This window comes from Sinocyclocheilus grahami, unplaced genomic scaffold (assembly GCF_001515645.1).
Source record: "Sinocyclocheilus grahami isolate Dianchi unplaced genomic scaffold, SAMN03320097.WGS_v1.1 scaffold715.1, whole genome shotgun sequence".
NCBI classification, from domain to species: domain Eukaryota; kingdom Metazoa; phylum Chordata; class Actinopteri; order Cypriniformes; family Cyprinidae; genus Sinocyclocheilus; species Sinocyclocheilus grahami.
Window position 1 is genome coordinate 240,174 of NW_015505894.1, and position 13,003 is coordinate 253,176.

The 13,003-nt window shown below is 38.4% G+C and overlaps 1 protein-coding gene across 2 annotated transcripts; it reads right to left on the reverse strand.

Moving 5' to 3' along the window:
* Positions 1 to 3,099: 3,099 nt before the first annotated feature.
* LOC107560229 (TNF receptor-associated factor 2-like) lies at positions 3,100 to 12,874 on the reverse strand. Of its 2 annotated transcripts, XM_016244348.1 has the most exons (11): positions 12,674 to 12,874; positions 12,197 to 12,447; positions 11,776 to 11,854; positions 10,991 to 11,089; positions 10,615 to 10,776; positions 8,179 to 8,253; positions 7,985 to 8,059; positions 7,398 to 7,889; positions 7,135 to 7,312; positions 6,837 to 6,985; positions 3,100 to 5,797 (listed from the first exon to the last, which is right to left on the reverse strand). In XM_016244348.1, the coding sequence occupies exons 2-11, from the start codon at positions 12,382 to 12,384 to the stop codon at positions 5,579 to 5,581; spliced, it is 1,716 nt and encodes a 571-aa protein (XP_016099834.1). In that variant the 5' UTR covers positions 12,385 to 12,447; positions 12,674 to 12,874; the 3' UTR covers positions 3,100 to 5,578. The 2 variants fall into 2 exon arrangements, with proteins under 2 accessions (XP_016099834.1, XP_016099833.1); XM_016244347.1 differs by having other exon boundaries at positions 12,197 to 12,874.
* Between the last annotated feature and the right edge of the window lie 129 nt (positions 12,875 to 13,003).

Genomic DNA, 13,003 nt, shown 5'->3' on the forward strand with positions numbered 1-13,003 from the left:
GTTGACTTAAAGTTATAAAGTCCGAACTAGGAGATATAAACTTGCATTAGCAAGAAAAAAAGTCAGTACTATGAGATAAAATAGGTAAATGTTATGTAAAATGTTATAGGTTTAAATAGTATTTCATGCATGTATTTCAACTGTAGGGCTAATACAATATGTCCCCTATATGAATATTATATAGACCTATTGTTTAAATCAAATTTATGCTTTAAAAGTAGGGTAATCATAGCAGGTTTCATCCATAGCCCGTCCGTTTAAACGTCTGCGTTTGCTTCAAATGTTATATAAAAATTATTTGCATTCTGATTCTGACATCCAAAGGCACAATACATTTTTCTCTTATTCCATGGATTTTACCCGTTTCCCTCCACTTGTTCCCAGTGTTTTTCTGCCACCACTATGCGCGTGCAGCTGCAAGTGACGTAATTGACATCTACTCCAAATTGGTCAATACCATTGTAAAAACAAATACACTGACTGAACAAACATTTAGGTGAAATAATAATAAAACAGAAGTCTCCCTCCCCCCACACACACACACACACACAATCCCCCAAGTCACCAAAAAGGGGGATTCCCCTCCATTTTCTCTGAAGCAACACTTGCTGCATTTGAGCCCAAAAACAACATCTACATTTTGATATTCTAAATATGGGATTCAAGTTTAACTAGTAAATACCAAAAAGTGTTTATACAGTAGCGAGCTAGCCAGTAAATCAAGATATGAAAAATCATATAGTTAGCACAATCAAATAGTTAGCACTATTTCATTGACAATTTATGAGGTATGTGCTAGCTAGCTCAAGCTGTGATGCACTTTCTGCTAGTCAGTTTTCTGTTATCATACAGAAGTACAGTACTGGTCAAAGGTTTGGACACATTACTATTTTTAATGTTTTTAAACATTGCATATCTTTTGCTCATAAAGCCTTCATATTTGATCAAAAGTACAGTACAAAACTAATATTTGCGCAGTATTACTGGTATTACAATTTAAAATAATGGTTTTCGGTTTTAATATACTTTAAAATATAATGCATTTCTGTGAAGCAAAGCTTAATTTTGAACATAATTACTCCAGTCTTCAGTGTCACGTGTTTCTTCCGAAATCATTCTAATATGCTTATTTATCAATTTTGGAAACTGTTGTGCTGCTTAATATTTTTTTTCTTTTTTCAGGATTCTTTGATGAATAAAGAGTTTTTTAAAAAAGCATTTATTTAAAATAGAAATCCTTTTTTTAACAATACACTATTCAAAGGTTTGGGGTCAGTATCTTTTCTCTTTTTTTAAATAAATGAACACCTTTATTCAACAAGGATGTGTTAAATTAATAAAAAAGTAATAGTAAAGACTTATGTTAGAAAAGATTTCTATTTTGAATAAACACTGTTCATTAGCTTTTATTCATCAATAAATCCTGAAAAAGCATCACAGATCCACCCCCCCCCCCCCCAAAAAAAAATCCAAAAATGTCATTTTTTAAATTGTATTAGTTTGCATGCATGCGAGTCTATGATCAAACAAAATGTTTTTATTTATGTTTGTATACAGTTTTATACATTTTCCCAAATTTCCAATTAATTCCCACAAAATTCTGGTAAATTTCAAACTTGGAATATTTCCAAAATTCCCCAGACGCAGGCTCCCATGGAAAGAAATTTTCCGCCCCTTCGCAACCTTACTTAAAAGAGTTCAACAGGGCTCCGTTCATAGACATATTTCCTACAGGAAAGCCCTTTTAGGCAATCTTCCATCTTGTACTTTCATTCAAACTGTTTCATAAACCAATCTAATCTAATTCATAAAGCCTACACTTGATCCGCTGCAAGCTATTAGGCTTCATGACTGGCTATCTTGAAATCTTTCTTTTGTACAGGCCTACATGTCCGAAGATAAACACGAAGATCTACTATATTTTCCTACTACTGAACTACAAAAGCATTTTTTCCAGAGATTATATCACCTTGAAGAATTTCGGCTGAATACATTTTAACCTGATAAAACAAACCACTTTCAGCTGTGCCTCCTCTAAACTTCAAGTAACACAGGATATGTGAGATTGGCTGAAAGTGCCATTGCTTGGACATCACCCTCTTCACCTCTTACTGTAGCTCTCAGTCCAATAGGGAAGCCCTGAACTCAAGAGCACTTCCATCAGTCTGAGAAGCCCTTTTATTATTACACCCCCATAACAGCTCATAGGCTATTTCCTGGAATAGAGAGTGAGAAATGCATTTATGCAAGAAGAGATCATGTTTGGACACATACTGTACCTTTGATCTGTTCATTATTATATGTACAAAACAAATCACAGTTAACAGGAAATAAATCTCTGATAAGCTCAACTCATCTTCCTAAAATGACCCCACAGTGCAAAATGATCAATGGTGCATGAGCACCCCCATGTGGTCAAAAGTGATACAACAGAACATACGACGATACAAGACTGGAGAAAGAAGAGAACAGAAAAGACTTTATTTTAGATTTCTCTGAGAATTAAATCATAACAGGATGAATCACACATAGGTTCCTTCCTTGGCACATTGACTACAACAATTTGCGGAAGAAACCCACAGTGCCTTCACAGTAACATCTCTAGCTCTGTAAAACCGAATCGGGAAGATCAGTGGCGCTGAGACACCATGAGAAAGGCATACAAAGTTACATAGAAAGTCTGATTATTAAAGTAACCTCTATGAAATGCAACCTCGGAAATAAAAAGTATACAAATCTTAGTCAGCTGAAGAAGAAAAAAAATCAGTCCTTGATTCCATAAATTATTATTTCTGCGAGTGTTAATCTCAACGGTATGCAAAAAATGTAAAAAACAGCATATTTCTAGTGTTAGTGTATGCTTATCCAAAAATAAAACGCAAGTCAGAGTCAGTTAACGTATTATTTCTTACAGATAAAGGGGGCTCAAGCATTTCACCTATTCAGCGTATGAACATGAGCCCAGATTGAGTGAATGCAAACAGTAGATTTCACACTCAAGAACAGGAAGGACACTTGTATAATTGCACAAGCTAAAATGTGTGCACTACTACTAGTAAATCATGTGACATCTACTAAAAATAACAGGCAAATAAAAAACAGCATATTTCTAGTGTTAGTGTATGCTTATCCAAAAATAAAACGCAAGTCAGAGTCAGTTAACGTATTATTTCTTACAGATAAAGGGGGCTCAAGCATTTCACCTATTCAACGTATGAACATGAGCCCAGATTGAGTGAATGCAAACAGTAGATTTCACACTCAAGAACAGGAAGGACACTTGTATAATTGCACAAGCTAAAATGTGTGCACTACTACTAGTAAATCATGTGACATCTACTAAAAATAACAGGCAAATAAAAAGCTTTTTCCAAAACTCTCAAAGAATATTATTAATATGATTTACAATACAACAACCTGGCCACATGCAATGCTAGCTAAAGCTATGTATAGAGAACATTTGTATAGAAGCAGTTATGCTACAGAGGCACATCACATCTGTAAAACTATTCACACGAGTACTTTGAAATCTCATTGGGGCAAAAAGCAAGCGAGGAAATCTACGATGGTGAGATATATTCATGTAGACAGGTTCTTGAGAGAGAGAGAGAGAGAGAGAGAGAGAGAGAGAGGAAAAACCGGTAGATCTTTCAGAATCTCATTCCCTCAGAGGATGCTGCCAAAGTGAAGAAGAACTTACCAAAGCCCAAAAAGAGCCCAAACACATTTTGAAACCATCCCAACAGGAAATAGTACATGTATTATCGATATAAATCTATGATATATATTTATGATTCATATATTTTATATTTCCACAGCTACATCAGTCGTAAAACCGTGTACACTGTATAGTTTATCTATTTATACTTAAATTAACAATATACCACATTCACATTATAACTGTCATATACTGCATCTCAATCAACAGATAAAAAAGATAAAGCAATACAAATAAAATGGTGGTCTACAAAGTAAACCAATAATTTACAATATGGTTTTTCTTCTTCTCTATCAAAACATCTCATGCACAGAGAGATTTCGATATCTGTGGGAACTGGTTTGAAAATAGGCTGGGTCCAGGTGCTTTGTTAGCATGAAGGCATCTTAAAAAAGTATCTCAAGACTCGGTTTCAGAAAATAACCAGACCAAAAAGCTCACATGGAAGACGTAATGTATACTAAAAGCCCTTATGTAGGAGTTATGCATTGTATATGTATAGTAATGCCTTCTCTGGTTGCAAATAAACTAAAAGAAATCCCATGGACTAAATGCATTGAACTGACTGTCTATTAAGGACTGAGGCTACTTCAAAATGGCATAACAAATCACATTCCTCATATTCTAGCACATTTACAGAATGCAAACCCCACAGTCTTTCTGGGAAAAAGACGACAGGAATCACTGACTACGAGATCTCAAACACCTGCTTGGTTTATACTGATCGACACGGTCCAAAGCAAGTCATATAGTTTTAATGGCATCCATAGTGTTTGCCCAAAGCAGCACAATATCAACGGAACACCCAAAAACACAAGAAAACATCAAAATGCTAACAAACATCAGCCTTTCCACGTCACAATAAAGCACACAAGATTATCTGTCCTACTCACACTAGGCTGCATCTTTTATTCGCGTATAACCAAGTCAGCTGATGAGGCATTTGAGGTCCAAAGGAAAACTGGATGGTTTTAACACCAGCATGATTTAGTTGTTTTCTTCGACAGCGATTTTACAATGAAACTGCCTTCGCTTCTCAGGCTCAGGGTGTAAACCTGGTCTGCTGCTAACTTGAATGTATCTTCCACAGATCCAACATGCAAACTAATACATCAAAGAACACCGAAAATGGAAACGAAGGCAAAAAAACATATCACACACACACACACACACAAGCTCCTCAACTCACAAGCAGGTTATCGAAACCCAAATTCTGCACTTTAAATTTAAGCAATGTCCACCACTACAGAGAGCCAAAGAAAACGAGAAACATTCGAGGCACACAATGCTCAAAGGGAATGTCAGAAGACTGTCGATGCGTCTGAAGCAAGTTAACTACGCAGTTGCAAAATGAACGCATCGACATCATTCGTTAGTGTCACTCCGTGTCCGTCTACGCACAAAACATTCACTTACGAGTAGCTCAAACACTAAGGAAAGCAAAAAAGTACACAAATAGTGAGTGCGACACAAGCCAAGCGCTTGGAAATGAAATGATGTCTGTCTTGTGGTGAAAGTCTTCTCAATCTCTATAAAAGGCAAGGTGCCACATCTATGGCACAGGCAAGTAGTACGTTACAATCACAGCTGACAGCTATCCCACTACGAGAGAGTGAGAGGTTCCCAAAGGGCAACTATATTACAGTAGAACTGCACAAACTCTGGGAACGATTTTGGTACATAATGCAGAGTGGTGTCACGCCCAGTGCACTATTACACTGGGTACCGTAGTCTCTTTGGGCTCACGCGAGCACGGCAAAGAGCTCGGACCGAGGGAACAGGCCTCAGGAAAAAAAGTACTGCACGGGAACCACTACAGGCTGGAGAGAGGAGCGTGGCGGAGCAGCGGCATCTGACACCTTAAAGGCCTGTGAGGTCAACAATGGCCTTGATGAAGATGGTGTCATCTCGGATGTAGGAGTTCTTGGAGTCCAGTTTGGAGAGAGGGCAGAAGAGAGGGCAGCCGCTGGCAATGTTCATGTCACTCACAGGCCTCTGGAAGGAGGAAGAGGAAATGTCTGGCCGGAAGGCATCGATGATGTGCTCCCTGTTGTTCTGATCCAGCAGCATGAGGGTGACCTGAGGACCAAGGTGTTGGATAAATATTTAAATGACAAGAAAGGTCTGAGTTTAGACAGGTATGAATGGGTGAAAAGCTGAAGCCAGTCATTCAGCGGAAGAAACAAGGACCCCATAAAAAGCATAAAGTGAGAACATAAAGGGATGGAAAATGGCCACGGTCACACATTATATCGGTGTTAATGACATACTTTAGGAGTGTCCACAACAAAGATGTTACATGTTGGTTGCACATAGCTGGCATAAAAATGTTTCTTGAAAACGGTATAAAACTAATTAAATGACTAAAAATGCAATGTTGTGGTAACCAAGTGAAAAGCAAAAACATAACACTATCATTCAAAAGTTTGGGGTTAGTTTTTTTTTTTTTTAAGAAATTAATACTTCTATTCCGTAAGGACACTGAAAAGTGACACTAAAGACCTAATGTTACAAAAGATTTCTATTTTATATAAAAGCTGTTATATCAATTTGTATTTCTATTCAAGAATCATAAAAAGTATGATGTATTTTTTGAACACCAAATAAGAATTATTTCTGATGAATCATGTGACACTGAAGACTGGAGTAGATTCACCTTTGCCATCATAGGAAAAATTACATTAAATATATATATTTATATATATTAAACTTAGAGTTATTGTGAAATATTATAATTTTAAATATCAGTGATTTTACTGAATTTTTGATCAAATAAACGCAGCTTTGATGATCATTAGTCTTAAAAAAATAAATAAAATACAATTTTACCAACCCCAAAATTTGGAACGATTATATATTTTTTCTTACATCTTAAATACATGATGCGCGTGTATTCAAGGTCTAGGTTTTTTTTCCCCAAGTATTTTCTTTTTTTTAATTCATTTACCATCAGTAAGTTAGTAATGAGTCACACCACAAATTGCATTTATGTATTTTTGAATAAAATAATAGGAAAAAAAGAATCAGCACTTCACTGACTTGAATCTGAGAAGAAGTCTGTCAGGATTTCAGGAATTAAAAATGGTCAGCCACAATGTTAAAAGTTGATCACACTGACCTTCTGATTGAAAGGCCACTTTAGCAAGGCATCACTGTGTCCCCTCATCACCACGAAGAACAGAGACAAGTGAGTACCACGTCCCGTCCCATCCCCATTCAGATAGATGCGCAAACACATCTTATAGCCATATTTGCTTGTATAAAATGCTGTAACAAACAACAGGGCATTTTGGAGTGAGACGCCATACCTCATGACATGTCATATCTAAGCTAAACAACAAACACAAGCAATCTCTCACACTATTCTTAATAATTAATATGAAACCGTAAAAGTAAAATATGCTAAATAAAAATACCAGCCGAGAACATAGCAGGTGCCCGTCCGGCTACAGCATCTTGTCTCTTCTTCGAGAAGTCAGAGATCTTCCACACAAATACACCATCATAAGTGGCAGCGGACATCTCCCTCATCTTTGCCTCCATCTCCACGATGGAGAGATCCCTAAGGCCTACTGTCCTCTCCAACTGCCGTACCTGCATAAAAATCTAGTATTGAATGAAACTATATCTCAGGCTAAAAAAAAACAAAAAACATCTGCTTTTACATCAGACACTTTACCTTGTTGTTAAGTATCTCAATCTTGTCCTGGTCAAGCCGATGCTGACGGTTATAGGCCTCCATGGTGGTGGCGGAGCGCTCCATCTCACGGTTGAGCACGCAGACGATGTTCTCAAAGGTGCTTACCTTCAGCTCCAGCTCCTGACAGCGACGGCTGAGCTCCGCCACTTTGGTTTTCTCACTGTGTAGTTGCAGCTCCAAGGCTGCCCCGACGGCTGTAGGGAGTGGGGTGAAAGACGTACCCAGCGTCGGAGCCGGCAGTGGCGCACAGGCCCCCTGCACGGGAGCCCCTGCTCCACTCAGCTGGCCCATCTTCAGCTCCAGCTCCCGCAGAGACTGATGCAGCTCGTGGATCTTATGGCTGGCCAGTTCCAGACTCTGAGGCTGCAAACCCTCCAAGTTCACCTTGATGCCCATGATGAAGTGCAATAGGAGGTTTAAATGTTCGTAGGAACAGGCTTGCTCATGGTCATGGATCTTCTCCTTTTCTACCTACAAGAAATCAGAGAGCCTGATGCTAAAAAACATTTGTGGAACCGAAATGAATATGAAGTCTAATGGATGAGGAAAAAAGTCAGATTACCTACCGTCATATCACAGCCTACAACATGAAATCTGCAAGGTGTTCTGAATTTGGTGCACAGTTTAATGTGGTCCACATACTGCAGAAGGAAAATACAGATACCCAAATGAAAGTAACTATGAAAAAGTTCTATCTGCATTAAAAAAAACAATATAAATACAAAAGAAAAAGTAAAAAGCCTAAATACTATTTACTTACTTTCTCTCTGGGAATTTTTTTCTTGGCACAACCTTCACAAATCATTGGGTATTTAGGGCATATCTCATCATGGGCCTAAAAAAAAAACATGTTCTTTAGTATCACAAGTATCACAAAAATCTAGGGATGCACCGATACCAGGCCCGATACTGAGCTCCTGTACTCGTACTTGTTAAAATGCCCCAATACCAAACGCTGATACCACACAGCATGTGATAAGTGCCATATTCAGACAAAGAAACTAAGACAACAGACAGCAGAATGGAGTTATTAGAGATTAAAGATGTCTATGAAGTATATGTATGCAATGAATATAAAACATTCAGTATTAATGCCTGTATAGCTGATTTGTGCCAGCTAGTAAGCAAATTACACTGAGTGAATTGAGCGCTCGGCGGCGCAGATGCACGAGCTTGTCGAGTGAATATCCCTTTCTCACAGACATCACTGGAAAGTTTGTAGTTCGGTCGGAGATATCAAAAAGTAGTAAGTAAAATAATGCACACGTTAATTAATGGTAGGGAGGGAGGGAGGGAGAGAGAGAGAGCACGCACTTCTGTTGTGTGATCTTTATTGATGTTCGCTCACTTAGCACGCATCATTTGGATTAAAACTAAATCGTAAATATAAGACAATTTATAGGGGCATTCACTATAAACGTCATTTATTTTTACCCTTAAGCATACACAACTTTCTGGCGAAAGTGAAAGAACAGCCTGTGTGAAATGCACTAGGCTGTACTGTACTTGTCCCTCGTAGGCTACCATAGAGATGAAATGAACAGTGAAATGAACAGTGAAAATTTCATTTATGTAAAGTGAGGATAACAAAATAAACTAAACTGTGATATATTATACCCCAAAATTCTTCATTCAGTGGACTACCAGTAAAATTGATACAAATTTAGGACCAAAGATTATTCAGACCGAGTCTGGGGAAAAATTTAAGTTCAGGTTTGCATGAACCTGTTTGACAGCATGTCCAGGAGACTCCAGGCTGTCATTAAGGCTAAGGGTCACCCGACAAAGTATTGATAGTTGTGTAAATATTGACAGCTGTATGAATAATTTTTGGTTTATTGTAATCCATTACATACCTTTCTATCAAAGTTATCTGACATTATCAAGCTGAATTTGTTCCGACACATTTTAAAGGGGTCATATGATGCGATTTCAATTTTTCCTTTCTCTTTGGAGTGTTACAAGCTCTTGGTGCATTAAGAAGATATGTAAAGTTGCAAAGACTAAAGTCTCAAATCCAAAGAGATATTCTTTATAAAAGTTAAGAGTCAGCCACGCCTACCTAAAATGGCTCGTTCTAACACGCCCCCACATATCTACCTCATTATGTGGGAAGATTTGCATAACGCCGCCCAATGTACACACAAAGAAAGAAGGCGTAACTTTTATTCTCGCTGTGGTATTGTTGCCGCTGCCGCCATGCCGTGGAGACACCGTGTGCTTCGTTGTGAAAGCGAAACTACTTTGTTTGGCCTTCCAAAGGAGACTGAGGACGATATCCGCTTCGTCATGCCTAGAGCTGATCTGTGCTGGTCGCTGAGGGAATACTTCAACTTAGTGCTGAGGATCGCCGGATCGGCTTTCACCGTGGACGAAGCTCGGGGTCATCACATGTGGTTGCTGCTCCTTCGTCGAATCCGCCGGGCGCGCCGTTCTCGACCCTGCCGCCTTTGCTCATTCTAGCCCGGCCTTAGCTCACGCTAAGCCACGGATTTCACTCACGCTAGGCCGCAGTGTTTTTCGTTGTGAAAGCGAAACTACTTTGTTTGGTCTTCCAAAAGAGGACACGACTACAAATCAGTGATTAAGTTGTATTTACAACACTGTTCCAGAACAGTTTAACCCAAATCCAGATGTGTGCAGCACATTTTATGGAGGACTGTTTACTGATCCTGGGAGAGTTGACTACAATGACGGCAGTTCTGACTCACGCAAGTACGTTTTCATTTAAAGGATTTGACACTGATGATTCAAACGCGAGTTTTGAGCAGTGTAGAGTAGCACTTGTTGTTTGTCATTTCTCCGATCACAAATGCAGACAGGGTTTTATGTTTACGCGGCGCGTTGCAACGCAACGCATAAAAAGACAGTATAAGTCATTATAATCAGTAATTATGTCCCCACTGGATGCAACAAATGCCTCGTTTGTAATGGGTTTTAATGTTTTTGTCTCGTCGCTCCGGACACGGCATCAACAGCATGGTGAGGGGCGTAACATTGCCGACACACGCTTGAGGCATTCGGCCAATCACAACGCACTGGATAGCCGGTACATCCCTACAAAAATCCAAAACTAAAAAGATGAAAGCCATGAATGAATAAAGGATTGATTAATGATCCTCACATTACTATTAGAAGAAAGAAAAAAAACAGTTCTGTTTTTTTAATGTTAATAAGAAAGAAAAATATGTCTTACCTTAATGTTTTTAAAATGAAATGGCTCCTTGCAGTATTTACAATTAAGAGTCCTTTCTGGGCATTCCCTCTCATTGTGACGTTCAAGTTCGTTGGCTCTCAGAAGCTCTTTGCATGATGGGCAGGAAAGGATCCTGAAGTCACACTTTCCCTCATGGTTTGCCTTTGAGAGATCAAGAACCATTCAGATGGTGCATGTCATTTTAAAACTGTTTGTAAACGGCAAACAACACTGCCTAATAAAATAAATAAAAGATTAAGATGGTTTGCTGGTCTTCGTTGATCCCCCAGTCTGGTCAAGCTGGTTTGTTAGTGAGTTTAGGGCACTTTTCAGCTGTTTTTTTTTTTTTTTAAAGCATAGAAGGGACACGCAGTACCTCATATTCTTTGATGGTGCCTGTCCAGCTGCATTCCTCATTGATGCAAACAGCTTCAAGAGCTTCAACTTCTCTTTTAGCAGCATTATCAGGAAAAGCCTAAAATAAATTTGCACATAGTGAAAGTGAAATCTTCTTCCAACTTTCATTTGTCCCATTACTGACAGTGCAAAATTGGTTAAGGCCTGTTCACACCAAGAACTATGACTATAAAGATAATCATCATTCACACCAATGGAAGATAACATTCTGTTTATTTTAAGCACACAGAAACAAGCTGTTTCAATAATACTGTTCCTCTGTGGTGTGGATTTTTCTATTCTCATAGAATTACAATGTGTATTAAAACATTTACTGTTATCGTTATAGTTATCATCCTTTTCAGTGTATAAAAACTGGCCGCCTAAAATGCCATTTGCCACCAGCCTTCCGAAGAACTTCAGAGGAAGTCACAGCTTCTGCCACAATTACTGCAGTTACTGTACAAACTGTACTTCAGTTAATGTAAGAATCGAAAAATCGTATTATAGTAAAACTGTGTATCTTTCCTAATTTTTAAAGGAACTTTGTATTAGTCACCACTGTTACAAAAATGTCCAAAATATACAACAAAAACATTCTGGTGGTTTTACCATTTTAGTGGAAACTACAGTGATTATAGTTTATGAATTCTCATTTTATTTGTAGTTACTTATTTATTTTTGGAAGGGTTATCAGCACTAAAAATATTTCAAGGCGATGTTCCTACCATTTCAATTGTACAGTATAACAAAACGAATACTTACACAGCCCTGTTTCAAAATTGATGTTGGTTCTTCAAATATGTCCTCCTTTATACAGGCACCGCATTTCTGTGGTCCAGAGCTGCGATGGAAAAGTACAGGTTTGATACACACAAGCACCACAAAAATTGAAAAAATCGCGGATAAATACAAAAGCACACCACATATAGTAACAGTTGATTTTGACAACAGCTGCAACAGTCTGGCTATTGCAGTTTCCAGCTCGCCCAGCTAAACAAGCAGCCGAACACAACCTGACAGCCTGCATTTATTTATGTTCCCCGACCTGAAGCAACGTTTACTGCTTGTATACCCATAAAATATACCATAAAAATGGCACGGGAGGCTAGGCCTGACAGGTCGTGTTCATCTTTTGTAGTGTCGTGTCGTGTCAGGTGGGCCATCTGGACTGAATGCCGCTTACCTCACTGCTTTATTAAAACAATAAGAACAGAAACGATGTCCGCACTGCGCCTGAAACGGTCTCCTAAGGATTTTCAGACAGATATTGCACAGATGCTTGTCCTCCAGTTTGTTGGCGAGTATTTTCTTGGGGAAGCCAGGTTTGTTGCCTTCTAATGAAGATGGTGGTGAGGGTTCCTGTGCAGCCATTATTCCCGAGCGCGCATGTGACCAGGCTCCGGAGAAGAGACACGGATCTTTCTACACATTTCACTGAGAGAGGTTGTAAACAGACGATTTTGCATGGTGTCACATAAAAGGATTAACTTAATATGCATAGTTAAATACACGCACGGTTTAATGTTTATACAGGCATGACAGCTATGACAAAATAGCATCGTCAGAATAAAGTTTTATAGTAGCATTTACTGTTGTTGGGATCTCTGATTATTTTCATAACAATACATATTGTTACTTTTTAAAATCACATATGCCCTACCATATTATGGTCCAACGAACATTATAAAACCTCCTGCAGTGCTGTGAAACATTGTATCAATTACATTCAGCGTTCTTGCCGTGTGCAGTCACAAGTAAGGTCATAATTTATTATTATTATTATTATTTATAGTGTTCCTTAAAAAGGTGAGTAACGATAGGCGTCGTGTTCTCTCCAGCTGCTCATGGATGGTAGCGTCCACTAGGGGGCGAATGGTGGTGACAAAATATGTGAAGCTAGAACTTTAACGTATTAAAAATTACAAAACAAAAGTCTTCTTTCTTTTATTGACCAATCATACAAATAATACAGTGACGTATAGGATGCATA

Excerpts from the sequence above, each read along its gene's own strand:
- LOC107560229 (XM_016244348.1), bottom strand. The coding sequence starts at position 12,384 with ATGGCTGCACAGGAACCCTCACCACCATCTTCATTAGAAGGCAACAAA. Across the intron at positions 11,855-12,196 it reads TGTTTTAATAAAGCAGTGAG|CTCTGGACCACAGAAATGCG; the intron begins GTAAGCGGCATT and ends TTTCCATCGCAG. Across the intron at positions 7,890-7,984 it reads TTGTAGGCTGTGATATGACG|GTAGAAAAGGAGAAGATCCA; the intron begins GTAGGTAATCTG and ends GATTTCTTGTAG.